The sequence below is a fragment of the Marmota marmota genome, unplaced genomic scaffold, assembly GCF_001458135.2.
Source record: "Marmota marmota marmota unplaced genomic scaffold, marMar, whole genome shotgun sequence".
Classification (NCBI taxonomy): domain Eukaryota; kingdom Metazoa; phylum Chordata; class Mammalia; order Rodentia; family Sciuridae; genus Marmota; species Marmota marmota.
Genome location: NW_025999900.1, coordinates 3741156 through 3765600, shown reverse-complemented (window position 1 = coordinate 3765600; position 24445 = coordinate 3741156). Strand labels below are relative to the sequence as shown.

Here is a 24445-nt window from a genome sequence, read left to right as displayed (position 1 = left end):
AAATAAAAAAAAAAAAAAAAAAAAAACAGAGTTCAACAAGAGAATGTCTGTCAATAGGAGATTTTTTTTTTTTTTTGTACTGGGGATCGAACCTGTGTGCTTTATCACTGAGCCATATCCGGAGCCCTTTGTATATTTTAAGACATAAAGTCCTACAAAGTTGCTTAAGGGCCTCACTAAATTGCTGAGGCTGGCCTTGAACTTGCAATCCTCCTGCCTCAGCCTCCCAAGTTGCTGAGATTACAAGCATGTGCCACCACTCCTGGCAAAGAAGTTAATTAATTGGCAGTGTATTATATCTGCAAGTGACAAAGAGGAACAAGACAAAGAGGAATTTGGCAGTGTATTATATCAATATAAATACTGTATTAAAAGCAATCAGTATTTTACCTTTATTTTACAAGAGTAATTGAGTTTCTTCCTTCTGCTTTTTTATGTTTTTAATTTTTTTTCAAAGTCTATGATATCTTGTAAAAACCAAGCCAGGAACCAGCTTATAGAATTACAACCAGAACTGTACCATTCATTCCATATTCCTAACTGAGTTGCCAATTGTGGACATACTACTTAATGTTCGACCACATCCTGAAGTACATGGGACAGAGAACTGAAAACAAAATGCAATCTTACAGTTATCCGGAGCTGAGAGTCCAGTCTTTAGTCCTACTGTAACTCGCCCATGTAGGAAGTGAAACCACAAGGTTGAGAGGCTGAAGCTGCTACACATGGGCTCTACAGAGATAGCCACACAGAAACCTCACTGTACTTTTTTTTTTTTCTTCCCCATATAGCAAGTAACCCACCTCAAGGTCATAAAGGAGCTGGAAGCTGCTGGGCACCTGTGCAGCTCTCTGGACAGCCTGAGCCAGGGCTAAAGCACCCTTGCCCCCTTCCGCCCAGTGAGTGCACTTGACGGCATCAAAGGCCCCATGTTCTCTGGCAAGGCGGCTAATGAGGTCCAGCTCGGCCTCTGTGTCTGTCCTGTAAAGGAGTGCTTCACGTTAAAGCATGGAAGATGGCTGGAAAGGACAAAGTACAACTTCTTTATGCCATTAAACCCCATGTGAGATGTGAGTTACCCACTGATAAATGGAAATCAGTCAATACAAATAATACTGCCTGGGTTTGAATCTTATCTTCACAACTAACTACCTAGGTAACTTTTGGCCAAAACATCTTTATGTATCTCAAATCCCACATGGGTTAAAATGGGAATAATCACAGCACTTATTTCATTGGAATGTCATGAGGCTTAGATGGAAAGTACTTGGAACATTTCCAGAACACTATCAGGAATCAATAAATACTAGCTTTTCAAAAATTTGCTTTCCATTCTACTGTGGTGAGGCCATTATAACAAAACCCAAACCAGTACCAAAATGCCAAACAACCCACACAAGTCCTCGCATGAGCATTTCCAGCTCAACATGTTCAACTCCATCAAGACACCATCCCACCAGACCTAGAGAAATAATGGAGGACTGCAGGCTACAATCTTCTGCTAGTACAAAGGGCCTCTATCAGCCAAAGAAGCATTAAACCTCCATCCTGTGTGTTATCTACCTTACTCAGTGTTTGAAAAGGGACCCCCACAAGGACTGAATCTCACTTCTGGACCTTCAGAAGGTAAGGCAGTGAGTTTGCTGTGATGTATGTGGTACCTGTCAAATTACAGGCTCAACCCGCAGGCTGTAACCAGTAGCAGCAACTGAAGAACAAAATGAAGCTAAAAGCACCTCTCAACAGTTAGCTATAGGAAATGCTTCCTGGCTATTTTCCACATTCCTCCCCACCCCCCACCCTTTTCTCTTATGCTCTGTACTTACTTGAATGCATTCACAGCCACCACTACAGGAACTCCAAACATTCTGGCATTTTCTATTTGTTTCCTCAAGTTACTGAAGCCTTTTTCAACCAGCTCCAAGTTCTGTAAAACAAGAGTGACAGGTCTGTAAGATCAGAGAGCAGATGGTTGCAGCTTCTTCTTAAAAGGCAAACGGCCTCCTTGAGTGAGTAGCCTTTCATTGCCAGGACACAGAGGCAAGCCGACAAGTAAAAGAAAGGCCAATGAGGCAACTCACTCCTGATGAGTGGATGCTGTGGAGGAGGAAGGAGCTGTAACTCCACCTGCAGCACTGGAGCTATGCCCGTACCCTCATCACCTTGAAAACACAAGAGCTGGGGGATTTGTGGTCATTATACCACATCTCTTAGCCACATCTTAATAGCTCTGCTGCTGTTTGAAGGGGATGAGTTGCCCCTACCTAAATGATGTTTATGGATTGTATACACACATATGCTACAAAAATACAGACTCTTTTCAGCACAGTATAATCCCTTCCATTAGAAAACAGAGCCTGGCACAAAAGAGGCATTCACTATCCTTTACTGTAGAAGACCTATGACGACATCAGTGATGCTCTCACAGGCTTGCAATCCTAGTTATTTGGGAGGCCAAGGCAGGAGGATCTCTTGAGTCCAGGAATTTGAGACCAGCCTGGGCAACATAGTGAGAACCTCATCTCAAAAACAAAAAACAAAAAACAAAACAGACAAAAAAAGGCCAGGCTCATTGGCAAACACATATAACCTATAATCCCAGTAATTTGGGGGGCTAATTTGAGAGGCTAACGTCAGAGAATTGAAAGTTCTAGGCCAGGCTCAGCAACATAAGACCTGTAAAAAATAAAAAAGGCTAGATTCAATGTAGTACCACACACACACACAAAAATAACCAAATACTAAGGAAACATATCTTTAAATGTTACTGCAGTTCTGCTTCCACCATTGGAAAATTGCAAACACTACTAACCTCCGTTACAGGGGTTCAGGCCACGGAAGTATAACCTCACTCAATAAATATTCATCATACAGATGTTATGAAAAGTGACACTGATCTGTGTTAGCATAGATTCCACCCAAGATGTACTAAAGTTGCACAACTAAGGAGAGCTTACTTTTTTTTTGTACAAAAAGTACTTGAATAATTCAAGAAAAAAATTTAAATATTAAAATTTAAAGAAATTCCAATCACTTATTATATTCTTGTAATGTTTAAGTTTTTTTTTTTTTTTAAAAAAAAACAAAGGGTATGTTACTGTCATTAGCTTAAAAATATATCAAGAGAACGGGGTATAACTCAGTGGTAGGGTGCTTGCTTACTATGAGTAAGACCTTGGGTTTCATCCCTAGAATTGAAAAAAAAAAATAAAAATAACCCCAAAAGATTATATATTTAAATATATATATATATATATATAGTCATCATCTCCAAAAATACATATACATAATGATATGTATACATATATACCATGAAAAAAGCCTAGTAGGATTAGTGCTTGATTGTGGACCCCTCAAACAGCAACAGGTTAAAGGTAGAAAACAAATAGGCTCATTATAAATGTGACTTATGGGTTTTTTTCTTTAATAATTGTAAACTAAGATTAGGATTTATCTGGCATTTTAAAAAGCATTGCTAATTCTTAACCTCTAATCACATGAAATCCAATTCATATGTAAGACTGATTGAGAAGGGTTTAAACAAGTAGAATTTCTTAAATGAAGACACCAGCTGGGCCAGTTTGGGGCAGTCACTGTAATTAGACACAGGAGAGGCTCTGGGGTGGCAGAAGGGCCAGAACTGTGAATTCCCCTCCTACGCATGACTCAGACGGATGACCATAAAAGGCAAATCATCACACAGAAGACAGGCAGACTCAAGGCACCAACAGTTTTTTTCCAGCCAATTTTGAAATACTTTATTTGAGACCTACATAATGACCCTGTATTACTGGATAATGTAAAGGCCTCCAAAAGGCAGAAAAATTGAATTAACCATGACAGCAGATGACCCTGCAACTTATCTGAGGGCCTGTTTGTCATGGAGCCACCAAATCTGGCTCTAGAGATGTTTCTTTGATGGTAAACATTATCAATATGAAAAGGTTTATTCTCATAAATTGTTCTCTGGCTCCTGCTTGATACTATAAACCGAATCAGCTTATGGAAGATGTGCCTACAAAACAACCAGGATATTATTATCTTGGCTCTTTAATATGTGCTTAAATCTGCAGAGGAAAAGGTTATTTCTAAAAGGTTCCTACTTGCTTCTGATTTCAATGGCATTAGGGACTCATCCTGCCAATGCAGGGAAGACAGTCCAGGAAACTTCCATTGGGTTAGGGCCGGGTTTTTCAACCTCAGTACTACTGACATTTTGAGCTGGATAATTCTTCACTGGGGGGCTATCCTGCTCACTATAGGATTTTAAACAGCATCCCTGTCCTCTATCCACTAGATGCCAGGTACACTCCCCACCCCCAGCTCTAACAATAAAAAATGTCCTTAGACACGGCCATGTCCCATATCCCAGGAGATCAAAATCACCCCACTGAGAACCAGTGATGGGTCGGTATCAGTGGTTTACTGATCTCTTCTGTGAGGCAGTTCCACTTACTACTACTCATTTAATACAACCTTCAGCACACTGCCTTTTAGCATCCTGAACTCCCAGGAGCAACCCTGGATCATAACCACATCCATTTTATTTCCCCATGGGCCAGGTTGATTTGGGATATGGTACTTTCTAAGGCAAATAATTAGAAATAACAGAAGTTACCTCTTCTATGTAATCCTTCGGAAGAGGCAGTCCAGCAGTGACCTGCAAGAAAAGGACACAAAATCAGATGTACTCCCTACTTACAATTAGGCTCTAGCTTAAAATGGTGCTTGTCCTGGGTAATGGGTGAAAGGCTGCATGCTTGGGGGTTATACAGCGATAGAGATTGCTTCCTGCCCCAAGGACTTAGGGCAAGTGACCAAGCACACAGCACAGAGCAAGAACTCCTTTGAGCAAAGCGGGGGGACTTTTTTTTTTTTTTTCCTAGAATTTTATTGTTGTTGTTGTTTAATGCCTTTATTTTTATTTATTTATTTTTATGTGGTGCTGAGTATCGAACCCAGGGCCTCACACGTGCTAGGTGAGCACTCTACCGCTAAGCCACAACCCCAGCCCAAGTGGGGGGGACTTTTGTGAGGTAAAGTAAGAGGTGAGAAATGACAGATCTATGACAGCAGAGGTCAAAAGGAACATGTTCCAGGCAGGACCAGTGTCCTCAGTAAGTGAAGAAAACTATAGCAGGGGAGGAGTAAAGGTGAGCATGGGAAAGGCAGCAGCCAGGCCTGCAAAGATCACCCTTGGATGTCAGTTGATGGAACCTGTGATGACCCTGTCATAGTTTCAAGAGCTGGTCCACAGGGCCAGCCAATAACTTGGGGGAGCCAAACCCTGGCACAGGTATAATATAAGCGAGGGAAAACAACAGAATTCCATCATAGAGGACAACTGAAAGCAACTAAATACTTAAGCAGTGGGTTCATTGTGTGTAGATGCCTGGGTACCATGTCCTGATGCAGCTCTGCTGCATCCCCAGGGATAAGCAAGGGGATCAAGGTGCTGATTCCATGGACCCAGCATGGTTGGCAGATGGTAATGAAGAACACTCCAGGTCAGTCTGCCTGAGTTCTTCAGGGAGACTACCATGCTCCAACTTCAGGGGGCCATGTGGAGGCAGGGCAGGAAGCAAGGAGCTTACACATCTTTCCATCTGCGAGGTCATGTGTAGTACATGCAAAGCCCCCTCTCAGGGCTGGCCAGGATAAGTACCCAGAATTCTTGCTGTTCAGACCACAAGGTCAAGAGGAAGGAAGCAAAGGAGGGACAATGGTATGTAGATGAAAGAGAGGAATATTGGCTATGAAAAGGGGAGCTTATCCTGCACTGCTAGCACAAAGGGGTGTCCTGGGTCAGAAGTACCTTTAGTACCCCAGGAGTAACTAAGACCCAGAGCTCTGGGAGGTGTGTTGGAGTGTGGAGGGCACCCACTGTCACACTGTGGTCTGGGAAACCTAAGTCTTCAAACAGCCCTGAGGCCAGAACTGTTTTCCTAATAGAGCCAAGATCTCAGGGTCCTTTTCACTCATTCTCTCATTAGGTATAACATGGACTTTCCAGAGATTATTATGTGACACAAGATATCACAACAGGTCAAATGCAAAGATGAGAATCCAGCTGTCTTCAGCTAACCAGATACAGAAGTGATCTGAAAATAGATGATGCCCATTTTTTTTTTCAAAAAATATAGTAACTTTCATAGAAGTTCTTTATGTTAATGTATAACTCAGTGCTAGTTTCTAATATATTAATAGTATAACTCACATATAAGCAGAAGCTCTCATAAGCCTTCAACAATCTTTTTTTAAATGCCAGGAATCAAAATCTTCAAGGAATTTTAAGAGTACCAAAGAGGATCTGAAGCCAAAATACTTGAGAATCACTACAATAGGACGCTCGTCACCTCACTAAGAAACACTGATTTTATTCAGTAGATGAGGGAGATCTTATTTCCCAAGTTATAATACAAGTTCCTGGAGAATAGGAATTTAATTTCAGTGTTTTCTGAAAACTAGCACCATGTCTTTCTATGCTGGTGCTGATTAAAACATGTTAAAATACTAGAATAAATAGTATGGCGGGTGGGTACTGGGGATTGAACCTAGGGGTGCTTTACCACTGAGCTATTTCCCTAAACCTTTTATTTTTTATTTTGAGACAAGGTCTCACAATTTAGGGCTGATTGTGGTGGTGCATGCCTATAAATCCCAGTGGCTCAGGAGGCTGAGGCAGGAGGATCATGAGTTCAAAGCCAGCCTCAGCAAAAGTGAGGCCCTAAGCAATTCAGTGAGACCCTGTCTCTAAATAAAATACAAAACAGGGCTGGGGATGTGGCTTAGTGTCCAAGTGCCCCTGGGCTCAATCCCTAGTACTTAAAACTAAATTGCTTAGGACCTTTCTAAATTGCTGAGGCTAGCCTCAAACTTGTGATCCTCCTATCTCAGCCTCCCAAGTCAATGAGACTGCAGGCATGCAACACAATGCCCAGCAAAAAGTGCAATTTCTACAAAGTTGGAATTCAGGAAAACCTAGTACAGGTTGAAGCAGAAGATAAGCTAGTCTAATACATGCTTCTTTATCACCCAGTAGTCCTAAGAGGCTCTATCATTCTCCTTCACCTGCCCTCACTGACTAGTCCTCTGCCCTCCTGCTGTCAGTGGCCCTGTCCACCAAGAACTTCTCAAGGAACTGACTTGTGCCTCAGCTAAATGGTGTGGTTGGCTAGCTGCCAATGTCCCTATTTAGAAGTAAAATGAGATTCAGATTCACAGAGAACAGGCTGACATAAAGGAACTTTTTTGTGTGTCGTATAGCTAAGCACATGTCCTTGGAGGAGTTTAGATACTGTCAGATGTTTCCTCAGAGAGGCAGGCCACAAAGCCAATTTCAGCCCTCTTAAAATGCCAAGAGCTGACGACATGCCTATGAGTGATAAGGCAGACAGCACCGAGCTGTGTGACCACCCCTTGCTTTAGCACCCTGTTAATTATGAGGACAAGAGCAGTTTACTGTTGATGTAGGCAGAGTTATCCAACTTCCTTTGAGCCGCTGAACATTCCTGATAATCAGACCCTTCCGACCCTAGATCCTCACCATGGGGCCTCCACCGTGCATCTTAAGAGCCCTGACAGTGGCAACAAGCACCACCACATGAGGGCGGAGACCAGAATATCGGCATTTGATGTTAAAAAACTTTTCCATTCCAATGTCTGCTCCGAATCCTGCTTCGGTCACTGCAAGGGAGGAGAAGAGCAACTGTAAAAATGCCACCCCAACCCCTCATGTTCCAGGAAAAAGCCTGTTCACCGACATTGCAAAAGTTCTCACCGACAAAGCCCTCTGGGCCAACAAGCTTGAGCGCAATCCGGTCTGCAATGATGGAAGAATTCCCGTGTGCAATGTTGGCAAATGGTCCCGCATGAACAAACACCGGGGTGCCCTGTGGAAACCAGGACACCATGAGCAGCACCGTCAACCCTGCTTCAAAACGGGATCATGCAGTCAAGAGCATGGAATTTAGTTGGAATTTTAAAGAAAACTTCCCAGAGGGAAAATACAAAGCCATCTCATATATTTCAGTATTCTCCCAGTCACAACTGTCAAAAAGATAAGAGATGAGCAGTAGAAAAGCTCTCTGACTGCCCAAGGAAAGCGTACTTTCTAATCACTGCTCTGAAAGTCAAAAACCAATTCTGGAGGACAGGGATTCCTCTGCTTACCTCTAACGTCTGCATGAGATTGGGCTTGATTGCATCCTTCATCAGTACCGTCAGCGCGCCACTCACCCCCTGCGAGACAAGTAGCAGGAAGTATCAGCTCGTGCCAGCAAGAAAAAAAAAAACCTTTGACATTCTAGCTGTTCCCTTTTTAGTCATCTTGGACCAATTAGTAGTTTCAGCTAAACTAGACCATTCATTGAAGCTACCAGTTATTTTAAGCAGGGAAAACAAGTGGAATGAAAATGATATTCACATGCAATTTCTGGAAAAACATGTTCTAGAAACAAGCATCTCAATCAAGCTCTGTTGCTGACTAATATGAAGAATCCATTTCAGGCTCATTTACAGCACAGAAATGTTAGTTCCTAGAGGAATGAATTATTTGTAACTTTGGTATCTGAACAGAAATGCATTATGTGTTTCCCAAAACTGAAATTAAAATATTACCCAAGAATTCAATACCAACTCTTAGATATCAGATCCCCCATTTTTTCTTTCAGTGCTTTAGAAATTGAACCCAGGTTATTCTACCACTGAGCTTCTTCCCCCAGCTCTTTTTATTTGAGACAAGGTTTCCCTAAGTTGCTGAGGCTAGCCTTGAACTCGTGATCTTCTTGCTCCAGGTTCCTCCTTTAAGCCATCCATATAGCCAAACAAATTGGTGACAACAGAAAATAAAGCAATAATTCCCATTTATACTAAATTTTTTGTTTTTCTGGTGGGTGATTGCTAGAGATCAAAACCTCATGCATGCTAGACAAGTTCTCTAATACATAATCCTATATTCAATATTAATGAGTTCCTAAATTTAAGGCAAGGATGTGAAAATTTAAAATACATATTAAATTCATATATTTGACTACGAAAACAGAAAGTTAATACTTTCTCTCTTTTCTAAATTCTTCTGCCATACCACTATCACAAGTCAACTAATTTGGTTAATATAATATAGGTTTTATTTATTTATTTATTTATTCATTTATTTAAGTTATAGTTGGACACAATACCTTTATTTATTTTTATGTGGTGCTGAGGATCGAACCTAGGACCTTGCACATGCTAGGCGAATGCTCTACCACTGAGCCACAACCTCAACCCCAATATAGGTTTTAAAACTTCAACTATAATAAGATTTCTCATTCTGCAGGGTACCACAGCACACGCCTGTAATACCAGCTACTTGGGAAACTGAAGCAGGATTTCAAGTTCAAGGTCATCCCCAGCAACTTAGCAAGATTCTATCTCAAAATAAAAAGGGCCATGGATGTAGCTCAGTGTTACAGTGCTTGCCTTACATACATGAGGCCTTGGGTTCAACTCCCAGTACCACAAAACAAATAAAACCCCCCAAACAAACAAACAAATTCTCATTTCCAAAGAGATACAATAAAGAAGAAAAAGAAAAAAAATTTCTCATTTCAAATCTCCTATTACCAGACAGTTCAGAAACAACCCTGAAGTAGACAGCCAACTTAGTAGGACCATCAACGAAATGGCTAATGAGTTTTTCCAATGCAGTTATCTGGATAGATGCAGGGCTAAAAGCCCCAAGAGGCCTCTATGCAGGAAGCCACACGTCATGGGGAGGGGCCCAGGAGTGACTCCAAATTCACTTTCTAAAGGCCTCATTTGGCCTGTAGATGTTCTCTGAAAATTGAAGCCATGAACTAACAGGATGAAGACGTTACTTAAATCATCTGGAGCATAATACCTATTATTCATTATGAATTACTATTTATAAATTTCATAGTTATCTTGTCATTAGCATAATCATACTGATAAGTAGATTACAATGTCTTAAGAAGGGCATAGTTTTTGTTAGTAGTAACCACTGAGAGACCCTAGGACAGTGGGCTCCAATGTGTCACCAAGCCTGGTGTGCCTGGGCACTTACCAGATCTTCAGCACTGATGGGCTCCCCTTTCTTGCTGGATGCCACCACCATTTTGCCCAGCCTCTCTCTCATGTCGTCCAGAGAACTGGTGAGAGCCAACACAGCCATGATTTCACTGGCCACAGAGATATCAAACTGCGCCTGTGGGCAAGAAAAAGAGACAAGAACAAAAACCTCTGTGTTAAACTGAAAACAATTTTTTTTTTTGAATTGCAAAATGTCATCCTATTTGGCATCCTATGCCTTAAATAAATACTTAAAAGGTTGGAATAGCAGATATGACACAAAGAATTTCATGAAAATGATCCTGCAATAGAAAATTTTTAAATTACTTATTCCAAGTTCTTGAGTAGCCAATTTTTAAAATAAATGTTCTAGAATGACCAGGAAGCTATTGTTTTATCCCTGTGAAGGCAGCTTGGAATTGTGTTTATGGTTTCCCCAAACAAGGGACAACACAGTCACTTTTATGGAGAGACATTGTGTCAAATGACCACAAAAGAGGAGGAATTTTAACCAATTTATATACAAGGATATTCACTTGGGCCTCTCCACCTCCAGGAAAAAATGCTGGGGGAAAAACACACAGGTGACACATGGGATTTATTGCAAAAGCTGTCAGGAGTGCTCAATATCACACCTACTCACTTCCATTTTAAAAGGGAGAAGGCAGAACAACACCTGGCAGTATCAGTCGTACAGGGAGGATGGAGGAGGATAAAGCAGCAAGATCTAGTTCACACAAGCTAATTTACTTGGGAAGGAACAAATAGTTACCGTCCGTGTGTGCCCTTTCTCTGTTGGAGCCTGTCCAATGGTGATCTTCCTCAGGAATCTGTCATTAGTGTCCAACACTATAATGGAAAGGGAAGACACAGAATGGTGTTTAGTAAAAGGACCTGCTTAAGGGAGCTGCAGAGCTTTGATGGCAAAGTTAGAGTATGAGTTAAGAAATAATATTCACATACCAGAAATGTACAGGAATTATTTTTAAATCAAGTGAAAGTGGAGTGGCTGTTTTTATTTCATCTAGAGAATTCAAACAACTAATTAGAAATCTGGAATCTATTTTTTTTGTTTTTTTTAACCAGGGATTGAACCCAGAGGTGCTTAACCATTGAGCCACATCCCTAGCCTATTTTATTTTTTATCTTGAGATAAGGACTCACTAAGTTGCTCAGTCTGGCATGGAACTTGTGATCCTCCTGCCTCAGGCTTCCAAGCCACTGGGATTCTAGGCGTGCACCACTGTGCCCAGCTGGAATCTATTTTTAAGCAAATTCTATATTAGCATATATATATATATATGCTAATATATATATTTTAAGAGTGCACTCTTTAAAATGGTTGAGGTTTGTGTTGCTCTGTAGAGGAACTTGTTAACCTTATTCCATTCTAAGAAACAAGAGACAAAGACTCACAGCAAATGCCAATGCCTTTTGAAAACACGCCAGGTAAAAGGCTTGGTCTTTCCTTTAGCACATTCTATTCAAATGACAGAATATACATCTAATTATATAACCTTGGAAAACTCGGCACAGACCACCCAGCTATATATAATCCTACCTCCTAGTACTATGGTAGTGCCTCCCTAACTTTGGCTTTTTTATGCATAATATAGGAAGAGTACATTTGATGTGTGTCCTACATTCCTGGCACAAAGCTCCATTCCTGGCACAAAGCTCCGAGAGCCTTTGGAATTTTAAGGGTGATTGGAGTGTCTTGTTATTCATAAAAAATCCCTTTTAGTCACATGAGTTTATTCTAATAAGGTGACAGTCCCCTAGAGAGCAGAAGGAGGGTCCTGGTCACCAGAAAGATCAAATGATTGGAAGTTTGAAAATTCCAGCCCCATCCACCAACCCCAAGAAGAGGATTAGGGGAGAGAGATCAAGGTCTATGAAAAACTCTTGAATAATAAGATTTGATGAGTTTGCAGGCTGGGGAACACATTAAGGTGCTAGGAAGGTGATGTATCCTGCCTATCTTCCATCTGACTATTTTTTTTTTAATTTTTTTGTATTTATACATGGACACAATATCTTTATTTTATTTATTTATTTTTTTAATATTTATTTTTTAGTTTTTCGGCAGACACAACATCTTTGTTTGTATGTGGTGCTGAGGATCGAACCCAGGCCGCACGCATGCCAGGCGAGCACACTACTGTTTGAGCCACATCCCCAGCCCTTATTTTGTTTATTTATTTTTATGTGGTGCTGAGGATCGAACCCAGTACCTCCCATGTGCAAGGCAAGTGCTCTGCCACTGAGCCAAAACCCCAGCCCTCCATTAGACTAGTCTTTTTTTAAAAATACTTATTTTGTTTTTAGCTATAGTTGGTCACAATACCTTTCTTTTTATTTATTTATTTGTGGTGCTGAGGATCAAACCCAGGGCCTCACACACACTAGGCGAGTGCTCTAGTGCTGAGCCACAATCCCAGCCCCAGACTATTCTTGAGTTATATCTTTTATAATAAACTGGCAAGCAGGGAATGGTGGCATAGGCCTGTAATCCCAGTGATTTAGGAGGCTGAGGAGGAGGATCACAAGTTAGAGGCCAGACTAGGCAATTTAGCAAGGTCCTGTCTCAAAATGATTTTTAAAATACAAAGTGCTAGGGGTATAGCTCAATGATAGAGTTCCCTGGGGCAGAGTGCCCTGGGGTTCAATCCCTAGTACTGAAATACTACACACACACACACACACACACACACAAACAGATAAACATAAATAGTGTATCCCTGAGTCCTTAATTGGATTTAACAAATGATCAAACTTAAGGAGGAGGTCATGAGAGCCTCCAATTTACAGCCAGGTGACATTTTGGGCTTGAGATTGAAGTATGCAGTAGGGAGGGCAGATTGAGAGATGGACCCTTAATTTACTACTAGGATCTACTTCAGACTGTGTCAGATGGGGTTAAATTGGGAGATACCCAGTCAGTATCCACTGGAAAACTGAACTGAATTGTTCTGGGAGGGAAAAACAAAACCTCCAGACATCTGGTGTCAGAAGGAAAGTACTGAGAGCAGTGTGGGCACACAGGAGAATAAGAGGTGCCACTTCTGCATGAAATGCCAAGCACACCAACAGCAAAGCCCAAAACGGACAACCACCAAGCCAAAGCGGAACCCAGTTCATACGTAAAAGGAGTCAAAGAGGAGAAGCATTTATATTCTTCCAATTTTGAGGACTAAACACAGGGCCTATGCATATGAGGTAGGAGCACTACCACTGAAGACCCAAGGAAAAGTATTTTTAAGGAACTCGGTAATGGGAATTAGTTTGTATAAGAACTACAATAGGACTGGGGTTGTGGCTCAGTGGTAGAGCGCTCACCGCGCATGTGGAAAGCACTGGGTTTGATCCTCAGCACCACATACAAATAAAATAAAGGTATGCGTCCATCTACAACTAAAAAAACATTTAAAAAAAACAAACTATAATAATGTTTGGAGCATGTACTTAGCATACACAAGGCTTTGGGTTCAATCTCACCAAAAAAGACTAATGACTTAAACACCAAAAGCAGTGTAATCTGCCGTACTCAGGAGACACACAGCCTTACTCAGTAAGTGCACAAAACAATGTGTTGTTGGAGTTACACCTTACTTTTCAAAATATATACTATCCAGTTCCTTATAACTAATTTTTCTGTATCAAATAGCTAGTTAAATTTGTGATCCATTTTTTGTCTGTCAAGAATAGACACAAAGCAAAAGAAAAGTAAATGAGATATTAAATTTTCAAAATGGATCTTTAGTTTATTCCTGGTAAAACATTATACCATCTATTTAAAACTGCTGAAGCAAAGGCAGACCTACCAGTGTGGTTTTAGATATTAAAGCGTGTCATCTTAAAAACACCATTAACAGTTTCCATGCCAATAAAAATCACAAAAACAGCCAATATATTGCCCTTTAGCTGTATTCTGCATGATGATGAGAATTTCTTCTCAGCAGTAATATAAAATAGATGGATGCACCCTTGGTACAAAATAAAATTGTAAGCCAAGCTAATTGTGCGTGGAGAAAAGCAACATATGGTGGTGGAGCCGGGCAACTCACTAGCTAAATTCCTAAGTATTTAAACCCTGGAGGCTATCTAATTTGCTACAAAAGAATCCAATAAAATGAAGTAAAAATGATTAGGCAAGCTGAAGAGCTACAAGAAAAATCAACTCACTGATGCCAGACAAGAGTTCTAGAATAAAGGGCACACATGATTCAAGAAATGATTAAACATAATTTCTCTACTTCATGACACCAAAACTTTTTGCATAAAATGGAACTTTAAAAACGTTATTTTTGGTTTATGCATGAACATCCTTGAAACCACCCTCATTTCAATCAACACTGAATAGATAGCAAAATGTTCTCCCCATCCAGCCAAGGGGGTTTGATGGCAGCTGATAAGAGGGGGTGGCAAGAAAAATAATGTCACCATCTTGGTCATGCCTTAACCATGAAAATACCAACCCAGGAGCTTCTGGACTTCACATTTTCACAACTCTCCTGGAGGGCATGGGGCGAGCAGTATAACCAAACACCTTGGGCTTTAGTACCTCTTTGCCAAGTTATGGTTTCCGGATCAATATCCAGTCTTGCAAATCTGTTTATCTCTTCATCTGTTAGTGTGGCAGGGTCAGTCTTTTCAATGCCTAGTCTCTGAAGAGGTAGAAAATTGAAACATAAGACAAAACAAACATCATAATTAAAAAAAAATGAATCCTTTTCTTGAGATTGGGTCCCCTTGTAGGAAAAGCAAATCATCTTAAATTTAGAAGAGAATATGATGATGCCTGAGGCTACACCTAGAGGTTATTTCTTCCTTACACATGCACAAATATTGACAGGTTGGTCCCTATGACTGAGTACTAGAGGCATTTCCCTCAACTTAGCTCTGAAAAAGCATAGACCAAGAAGTGTTGTAAGACACTTCCTGATTCACCAAGCCCAAATATACTGAAAGGAAAGAAAAGCAATATACAAAGATTTTTTGTATCTTTCTTTCTTTTCTTCTTTTGGTGCTGGAGTTCAGACCCCAGGGTCTCATGCATCTAGGCAAATGCTCTACCAGTGAAATCTACTCCAAGCATTTTTTTTTTTTTTTTTGATACTGGGGATTTTAGCCAGATATCCTTTACCACTGAGCTACATCCCCAGCCTTCTTTATTTTGGGACAAAGGGCCTTGCTAATCTGCTGAGGCTAGCATCAAACTTTGCAATCCTCCTTTCTCAGCCTCCCCCATTGCACCACTGAGAGCTGCCTTTTCTTTTTTTTCATGTTATGGATTGAACCCAAGGACTCATGCATACCAAGCATATGCTCTATCACTGTGACAAAGATTTTTAATCAGACAACCAAGAAGCCCAATTCAAATGGAAATTTTAGGGGATGAGGAGGCAGCTTAGTGGTAGAGTGCTTACCTAGCATATGTAAGAACTTGAATTCTATCACCAGTACCAAATAAGTAAATAAAATTTCAGAAAGGACAGAAATGAATATCAATAAAAAATCAACATAACTTTTACATACTTTTAATGTAGTGTTGTACTTTTGTTAACTTCTCATCGTTCCCAAAGACACAAAAAGGGTTTTTATTTTTCTCCTCCCAACAGTGTCTACACAGGTCACATCTTCCAATTCATGGTAGTTCAGAGTGGGCCCCAGCAAGATCTGCTCTGCCTCGCAGTTTCTTTCTTGTGTTATGAGGACCTGCTTTGAAACCTCAGATTGTTTGCAGAGCTGGCCACTCATTGGCTTGTCAGAGAGCCCCACAAAACCTAGAACATGACATTGCTCACTAAAGCCAGCAAAACCCTTGGTCATCCTGTTCAGAATCTGCTGTTGACAATCTACTCTTCAGCAAGCGCCCAGGGCAGACTATACAACACAGAATGCCAGGACAGAGGGACAAGAGGCCTAGGCCTAGTTCTATCCCTGCAAGAGGTACTGTCACCTTCTGCATGTCTCTTGGCTTAAGAGCCTTTCCCCTCCTCACCTCTGATAGAAATTTCTATTAGCAAAGGTAAAATCAGAAGTCGACTGATTATGAGTGGAGTAACAGCTGAGCTACCTGATGGACAGCACTGCAGGGTGGGGTACAAAAGCAAAATAAGCTATTGAATGCGAGACTGCGTCATGGTTGGTTGTTCTCAATGGTCCACCAAAAAATGCACATGTATTAATAGTGACAGAGTTGTAAAGCAAGTACAGCAACATGTGAACAATTAAGGCATCTGGTACAGGAGAGCTCTGTGGACTATTCTTGCAGCATCAAAATATAAAGAAGCCAAGAATTAAAAGTAAAGTGAGTAGAAGTGTTGTTGGTAATAAGCACCCAAAATGTATTAAATGCTTATATGTACCATGTTATCTAAAGAGCATATATATAAAATTTATCTTCCTTACTTCTTCAATAAAAGAATACATGAGTTTACTTATTTATTTTTAATTTTTGGTACTGGGGATTGAACCCAGAGGAGCTTTAACTCTGAGTCACATCCCCAGTCCTTTTTTGCTTTTTATTTTGAGATGGGGGCTCACTAAGTTGCTGAGCTTGCCCTTGATTTTCAATCCTCCTGCCTCAGCCTCCTGAACAGCGGGGATTGCAGGAGTGTGTCATCACGCCCAACATGAATTCATTTTTTAACTTTACAGTCCTTTCATGGTCACACCCTGCCTTGTCTCATGACTCTTGGCACTACTGATGTGTCCTCCATCACTACAGTTTGTCTTACTGAGAATGTCATGTAAATGGAACCACACATATTCCTTTAAGACTGGCTTCTTTCACTCGGCACAATGTCTTTAAGATTCACCCAAGTTGTTGTGTATACCAATAACTCATTTCTTCTTATTGTGATTCACCCAAGTTGTTGTGTGTACCAATAATTCATTTCTTTTTATTGTATAGATGTACCACAGTTTGTTTATCTATTCATCCTTTGAAAGACAGAATATTCTCAGGTTTTGGAGATTATTAATGGAGCCACTAAAGACACTCATACACAGGTTTTTGTGTGAACACAAGTTTTCATTTCTTTTGGGAAAAAAAACCTAGAAGTGTGGTATAGTATATGCTTATTAACTATATATTTGTTATAATTTCTAATAATATTTCAAAGTAACTACTCCTTTAACTATTTGGTAGTCCTCTATCTATGCAGGGCAACAAGGCAAGTACAGATAAGTAAACTGCAAGGCAAGTTTTATAACAATTTTGCTTTAAGGTCCCAAGGCTGGGAAAGGCAGGGAATCAAACTACAATGTTACTGCAATGGCATCTTGACTCTTTTCCATGCTAGAAAGGGAGCATCAGTTTTCTTCTTAGCTGAGGGCAGGTTGTCAGTGCTCTCTTTGTTCCAGGACTAACTATTTATAATTTATAAATAAATGAGAAATAACCTCGACCACCAATCCTTGCCACCCACATCATGACGACAGGACTATGATTGTTGACGTAACTTGACACAAAATAAGATATTTTAAGGAGAGTTTTATATCCTTATCACCAAATTTTAGACAATATCACAAAGAGGGGAAAAACTTACCCGTAACCTTCGAATTTGAATGTCAGAGAATTTTCTTACTCCATTTACCGACGGTACCAAACGATTAAAGAGAGCCTTAAAGAAAAGGAGGGAAAGGGCTTTTAGGTCAGAGGAACCCCTTTGCCTTGCTACCCAAAGGGCCAACATTAATCTGGGTGCTTCAGCCCTTTCAAAAGCCCCTGGCACCCTACCTTGTCTGTCTGGGTCAGCTCATGGAATATCCGAGCATCGATGGCCGCAGCGACGAGGTTATTAGCTGCGGTGATGGCATGGATGTCACCAGTGAGGTGGAGATTAAACTACAACAGAATAGAAGCCACATTGGTCTCCAAGCTGCTCTGTCTTTCCAGCTTTCATTCTACTGCAACCAGTCAACCTCCATTTTAACGTCAGGGGAATACCAAGGTCAGCAGTTAGTGGAGAACGCCCAATGGCGGGAGCTCCTAGAAAATGAGTGACTGGCTGTCTTCAAGAGTAACTCCTCCCACACACAGTACAATTTTCTCTTAACAGCACAGAGATCATAAATGAAACACCATTGGAACCAACAGTAACACAGACTGCTGAGGACATACTCAGATCCCTTAACCAAAGAGCAAGAAGAAGCACACTGAGGCAGTACCAACTGCATTTCCTCTCCTGTTCCCATTCCTGTTGTTAGTAGCCTGAATTCACTGTGTCCTGGTGCTTCTCAAAATCATGCTCCATTTGATCACTTGCTTATGAACTGAAAGCCAGACTTTGGAACCAAAATGTCACAAGTTTATGAATTAAGACGAGTCTTCCATTTGCATTGCTTCTACTGGGAAACAAGTCATTTGTCCACTAACAGTGCTATTTTTTAGGAAAAAAACCCTTTAATCTCTGGAGGTATAAAGATATAAAAAAGGGTCTGATTCAGCCAAATCCCAGATTACCTTACCTCTTCCATAGGAATGACCTGGGAGTAGCCACCTCCTGCAGCGCCACCTAGGGGAGAGTAAAGGTTGGGGGCTCGTGTTAAAAACGCTTCTCCATGACTTGGAATCCAAAAAAAAAAAAAAAAAAGGATTTTGTAACTAAGCATATTATTTGTTTATTTTCAATAATCATTTGGACAGATTTGATCAAGTATTTTCTAATTTTCTTTTACCACAGTAAAATACTTGATCATGTTCATGCTGAATAGTCTCTCAATTGAAATCTGAGTCTAAATGATAAAATCACGAACACATACATATATACCTAGTCATTATCTTTAGAAATAGGTTCCCTGTGATTCCTAACACATTAAAAGACTCAGCTGACAGTTACATAAAGGCAAGCCTGTTTAATTTCCTCCTCTCATAAAGCTACTCTGGCTTTCAAAATAGGAATTTCTAAAGTATTCACACCTAACACAGAGACTCTAATCCTTCCTGAAGTAGACATATATTAGAAAACAGCTTAACTGCTAGAGTTATGCTGGCCCATTTGGATTATTAACACAAGGCCAGTCAAAAACATCCAGGTTACCACATCATTAGTGAGATAAATGTCAACTTGGAGTATAGATTTTATTTTTGTGAGGCAGAGACCATGCAATGAGGCAATAAAAGGAAAATGAGAATAGTGGGTTCACTAAATAGAACAAGGAGAAAGGCTCCTTGCAAAGTGGAAAGGGGACTGTTAAGACAAGCTTGAAAGCAGAACTAAGTCAAAACACATTCATAAAACAGGTAGAAGGGCAGAGGTGTGCCTGGTGTCGACATTTGCAGTAATTACTGAAACAAGAAGAATGGATACCCTGTCACCAAGCAAATGAGAAAGGTGACTTGAACCTATTATAATTAGTAAAATAATTTTAATTAGAAGAGCAGGTCTACACTATTGCAGCAATCAAACTCTGAAAGATGATTACTAATGTCATGTTCTCATCCAATCAGAAGAAGCATCTGTTAAAGGTAGTTTAGAGCTTGAAATATACATGGGAAGCTGCTCTGGTCCTTAATAACGGCGCCTCTGACCAAGTTATTGCTAAAATTCTGTTGCTGCTATTATAAAATGGTGATAACACTATGTCATGTAGAACTATAAAATGAAATAATATGCATAGAAATAATATGCTATGCACAATAGCTGACAAAAAAGCATTCAGTAAAAGTAGGCTTTTCTTATTTCCAACAAGACATCTCTAGAGTCTGTCTGTCTCAGACTTGTCAGCATGAATCAATAGCTAGGATAATTTTATTGTTACTGAGACGGTAGACTATTAGGGTCAAATAAAAGCACCTCCAGCTACATATTACCAATCCCAAAGAATCCCTGTGCAATGTCCAATAGCGACAGGAGCTGGGGTGATCCAAGGAGAGCCTTCACTAAATGCACTTCTTTGGAGGACTTGAACACCAAGTGTTCCTAGTGTCTAAATGAGGTGAAGACCTCAGACACATTCAGGAGTCAAGTGGGTCCGAGAGGAGTGAAGGAGAGGTAGGTGCCCTCTGGCCACCTTGGCCTTGCCCCATAAGTACCTTTTATTCCAAAGGTGGGCCCTTGGGAAGGCTGTCGCACACACGCAAACACATTCTGATAAAGATGGGCGCCAAGGGCCTGCACCAGACCGATCGTGGTTGTGCTTTTTCCTTCTCCCAGGGGTGTTGGAGTGATTCTTCAAGATTAAAGCAAAAGAGGAAAAGATTCATTCATAGAATTACTTATCTTTCACTAAGTCAGACCTAACAGACACTAGAGAATGACTCTAAATCTAAATAAGGACAAAAGCCCTGAAAGTGATCTTTTCTAAAATTCTTAGCTGTAATTTCCAAAAAGCTATAAAAAAAAAAAAGAAAGAAAAAGAAAGAAAAGCTCTAATTGTAAGAAGCAAATATTCTTGACACTTGATCTTATAGACAGATGCTATAATTTTACTTTCTTTAATTTCTTCCTTTGGGGCTGGAAATGTGGCTCAGGTAGAGCACTTGCCTAGCATGTACAAGGTCTTGGGTTACATCCTTGGAATTGAAAAAATAAACCTAGCTAGCATGGTGGCACATGCCTATAATCCCAGCAATTTGGGAGGCTAAGGTAGGAGGATCACCAATTTCGAGACCAGCATCAGCAACTTAGAGAGACCCTGTCTCAAGATAAAAAGGGCTTGGGATATAGCTCAGTGGCAGCACATCCCTATGTTGAACTCCCAGTACTGTTAACAACAACAACAAAAACTAGCTTCAAATATAACTTCACCCAGCATTAAAAAATGACTGCTCAGTGTGAGGATGTGGGGAAAAGTTTCACTCTTACATTGCTGGTGGGACTGCAACGTGGTGTAACCACTCTGGAAAGCAGTATGGAGATTCCTTAGAAAATTTGGCATGGAACCACTATTTGACCCAGTTATCCCACACCTCGGATTATAATACTCAAAGAACTTAAAATTAGCACACTACAGTGATGCAGCCACATCAATGTGTATAGCAGCTCAGTTCACAATAGCCAAGGTATGTAACCAACTTAGGTGCCCTTCAACAGATGAATGGAAATAAGCCAGTCCCCAAAAACCAAAAGTTGAATGTTCTCTCTGACATGTGGATGTTAACCCATAACAAGGGAAGGTAGAGAGGGGATGTATAGAAGTTCATTGGATCAGACAAAGGGGAATGAAGGGAAGGAAGTGGGGATGGGAATAGGAAAGACAGTAGAATGAATCAGACATAACTTTCCTAAGCTCATATATGAATACATGACCAGTGTAACTCCACATCATGTTCAACCACAAGAATGGGATGAAAATTATAATGGGTTGCACACCATGTATGTGTAATATATCAAAATATACCCCACTGTCATGTATATCTAAAAACAACAAATAAATTGAAAAGACAGAGAACTTCCAAAAAAAAGGACTGCTCAGGAGATATATTGAATTAATGAATTAGGGGTTTAATTTTAAAAATCATACTCTTCTCTCTACAAGATGGAAAACTAATTTTCTCATCTCTGAAAGACTTCTACTCTTCCCTACTTCAAGAGGTTGCTATAAGGATCAAATAAGATCAGGTGTGTGTGAAAACGCCAAGGCAAAATTAAAGGCACCTCCACACATGCATGCCACATGCAAATGCAAGCCCTGGTAATAGTCAAGATGGCTCTGAAGACTCGAGGGGCAACACAAAGCAACACGGTACCCAGTCACCACCACGTATTTCCCATCAGGCTGGTGCTTCAGGCGTTCCAGTGCTGAGAGCAGGACTTTGGCCTTTGTTTCACCATATAGTTCAACCTCTTCAGAAAGCAGGCCAATTTCCCGAGCCAGGATACCAATGGGTTTTGGTTTGCAAGATCGTGATATATCAATGTCACTTTAAAAACACAGAAGATAGGCATCAGTCTTTATTCAGTGAATTTAATCCTAAACTGGTAATGGCATTACAACCCCCACCCCAACTGATGGTACTTTTCTTGGGAGCATTCATGTGCCCATGGTATCCATCAGCTTGAGCCCAGCAATCCATAACATTCGAGATCAGGAAAATTTCATTTTTACCTTGGAACAGGTGTCTTGAGGTTAAGGGTGTTATACTGAAGTGTCCACTTCCCTGGCTTAAATTTCTCCAGGAAACGCTTTGCACTCTCTACTGTGCTCTAGGCAAAATGACATAAATGAAACTTAGAAGAGGTGATTATTTTAACCCCCGTGTCAGTTCCAAACATCAGGGCCCTCCAGTTCAATCCCAAAATGAGCTGATTCATAATCCTCCTAGGAATGTGCTTTGATTCTAGGTGAGTCCACGTGTGCCTGACATGCTCTGGGGCTGCTTGCCTCCCCCCAGACCAGCTACTATGTGTCATAAAGAGCAAGCAAACCAAAACAGATGGAGCCAAGTCAGCCTGTCTGTGCTTTTCTGTTTCTGGAGAGAATTACATTCCAAAGGAAATAAGAATTATGCCATTTCTTCTGTTAATGTGACTGATACTATTTCTCCGTTCTTCCATTTCTTTTTTGGGAGAGAAAAGCAGTGTTGACTCTTCAGAACAATCACAGCAACTTTCACTCATCAATACCTGCATCAGCATAGCCACTGTCATGGGCCCGACGCCGCCAGGGACAGGCGTGATGAAGCTTGCACGCTCCTTGGCCTCGTTGTATGCCACATCACCCACAACTTTCCTCCCATTGGGTTTTTTATCATCTGGTTGAGTGGGAATAAATCAAAGCAGAGTCTCAGAATTGAAAGCTAAGTTTATCTCCAAGCTAAGTGACCAATTATGACTGTTTGTTCCAAAAACTAAGGCAAATTTTAGGGTGTATAACCCCATGAGGCTCAAGTGTCTAATTAAAAGCCACAGGATAGGGTTGCAGTGTGGCTTGGTGGCAGCATGCTTGCCTAGGATGCATGAGGCCCGGGTTCCATCACCAGCTCCACTGTAGGGTGACAGGTGTCTCCTATTTCCTAGGAAGATCATATTACCAGCAAAAATTCACAAGACAACTAAGTAGTTTTTCAGAACCTGGAGAATCCTTTTGTAGTCCCTCAGGTGGCAAATAAAACACTGTTTTTTATTCTTAAAACCAACTACCCAGTATATAATGAGAACCTTTCAAAATGTTAATTTGCCAAGGCCTACAAAGGAATTTTTTTGGGTGCAAAAAACTCCAACTATGTCACAGCTGCCAGATACCGTTTCTACAGCAACTGTCAGCGTTTTGTAAGCTCTATGCGTGAGCTGGAGGAACAATTCAACATCCAATTCCAAAGACGAGCAGTTACTTAAATGTATGCTGAAGGCAAAGAATATAATTACACTTCCCTTAAATGGATACAAGAACAACTACAAATCTTACCAGCAAAGAATAGCTGTTCAAGAGAACAAAACCCAATGATGCATCATTGCTCACTCACACAAAGAACATCCTACACTTGGCTTGGTGCACTTCCGGGAGGGGCTGGGGCACAGGCCTAGGCCTTGAAGCAATGAGTCTGCCAAAGCAGGATCTGGTAGAATCTTAGCCTCACACCACTTCTCCTTCAGCAGATCTTCACAGCTGAGAGAGGAAGCTTTCAGATGAGGCCAAAAAGCCAGAACTATGCTCTAGGATAAACCCTTTAACTGTTTGTCCTCCACTCTGCGGTGCCCATGTTCCTTGAAAGTGCAAAGATGCAAAGAAGAAACATCACTACCTATCTCACAAGCTTGATGAGAACCAAACAAGAAAGTGCAAATTCTCTGTGTTGTTTGTGTGTGTGTGGCAGTGATACTAGGGATTAAACCAGGTGGCCGCTATCACTCAGCTACAACCCCAGCCCTTTCACCCCCCACACACATATTTTTGATACAGAGCCTCACCAACTTGTTGAGGCTGGCCTCAAACTTGCAATCCTCCTGGCTCAGCCTCCCAAGGAGGTAGAATTATAGGTGTGTACCACCATGCCTAGTGAAAGTGCACATCCTTGAAACTAAAAACGTGTTCTCTAAACATTAAGGTTCTTCTTCCCAACCTAGATATGTACTAGAGGAAGCTGGTGAACACAACTCCTTGGAGTAGTTTCTGGTTTCTAGAAGATTATGAAGCAGCAAACTATGGTAGAACATTTCCCCTCATAACCCCTGAAATCGTTTCAAAATGCCAAGGAAATGCAGTTATAGGTTTCAACAATCTAACACTGATATTAGCCTAAAATGCTCCTTTCATTTCTATTTATTAGTCATCTTAGTTTTTGTATTTTAGTTTTGAACAATGTGCTCAGGGGAAAAAGTGACCACTTCTGAGCCTAAGTATACAGCTTCAGTAGCAGATAAACATTGGGATTATCAACCCTGGCCCTAGAATTTCTCTTTCATTGGAAAGTTGCATATAC

At 40.7% G+C, this 24445-nt stretch overlaps 1 protein-coding gene across 2 annotated transcripts in view; it reads right to left on the bottom strand.

The window, feature by feature from the left end:
- Nucleotides 1–24445, bottom strand: part of Mthfd1 (methylenetetrahydrofolate dehydrogenase, cyclohydrolase and formyltetrahydrofolate synthetase 1) — a 68621-nt gene that overhangs the window by 7236 nt on the left and 36940 nt on the right. For both annotated transcript variants that reach the window (XM_015490063.2, XM_015490067.2), the window contains 16 exons: nt 22650–22777; nt 22132–22229; nt 21773–21946; nt 20117–20253; nt 18550–18596; nt 17819–17926; nt 17628–17702; nt 14636–14738; nt 10844–10920; nt 10067–10207; nt 8173–8241; nt 7781–7892; nt 7547–7686; nt 4619–4660; nt 1827–1927; nt 804–981 (listed from right to left, as the gene is read on the bottom strand). In XM_015490063.2, coding sequence (XP_015345549.1) covers nt 804–981; nt 1827–1927; nt 4619–4660; nt 7547–7686; nt 7781–7892; nt 8173–8241; nt 10067–10207; nt 10844–10920; nt 14636–14738; nt 17628–17702; nt 17819–17926; nt 18550–18596; nt 20117–20253; nt 21773–21946; nt 22132–22229; nt 22650–22777 — 1730 coding nt within the window. The remainder of the gene's footprint in view (nt 1–803; nt 982–1826; nt 1928–4618; nt 4661–7546; nt 7687–7780; nt 7893–8172; nt 8242–10066; nt 10208–10843; nt 10921–14635; nt 14739–17627; nt 17703–17818; nt 17927–18549; nt 18597–20116; nt 20254–21772; nt 21947–22131; nt 22230–22649; nt 22778–24445) is intronic.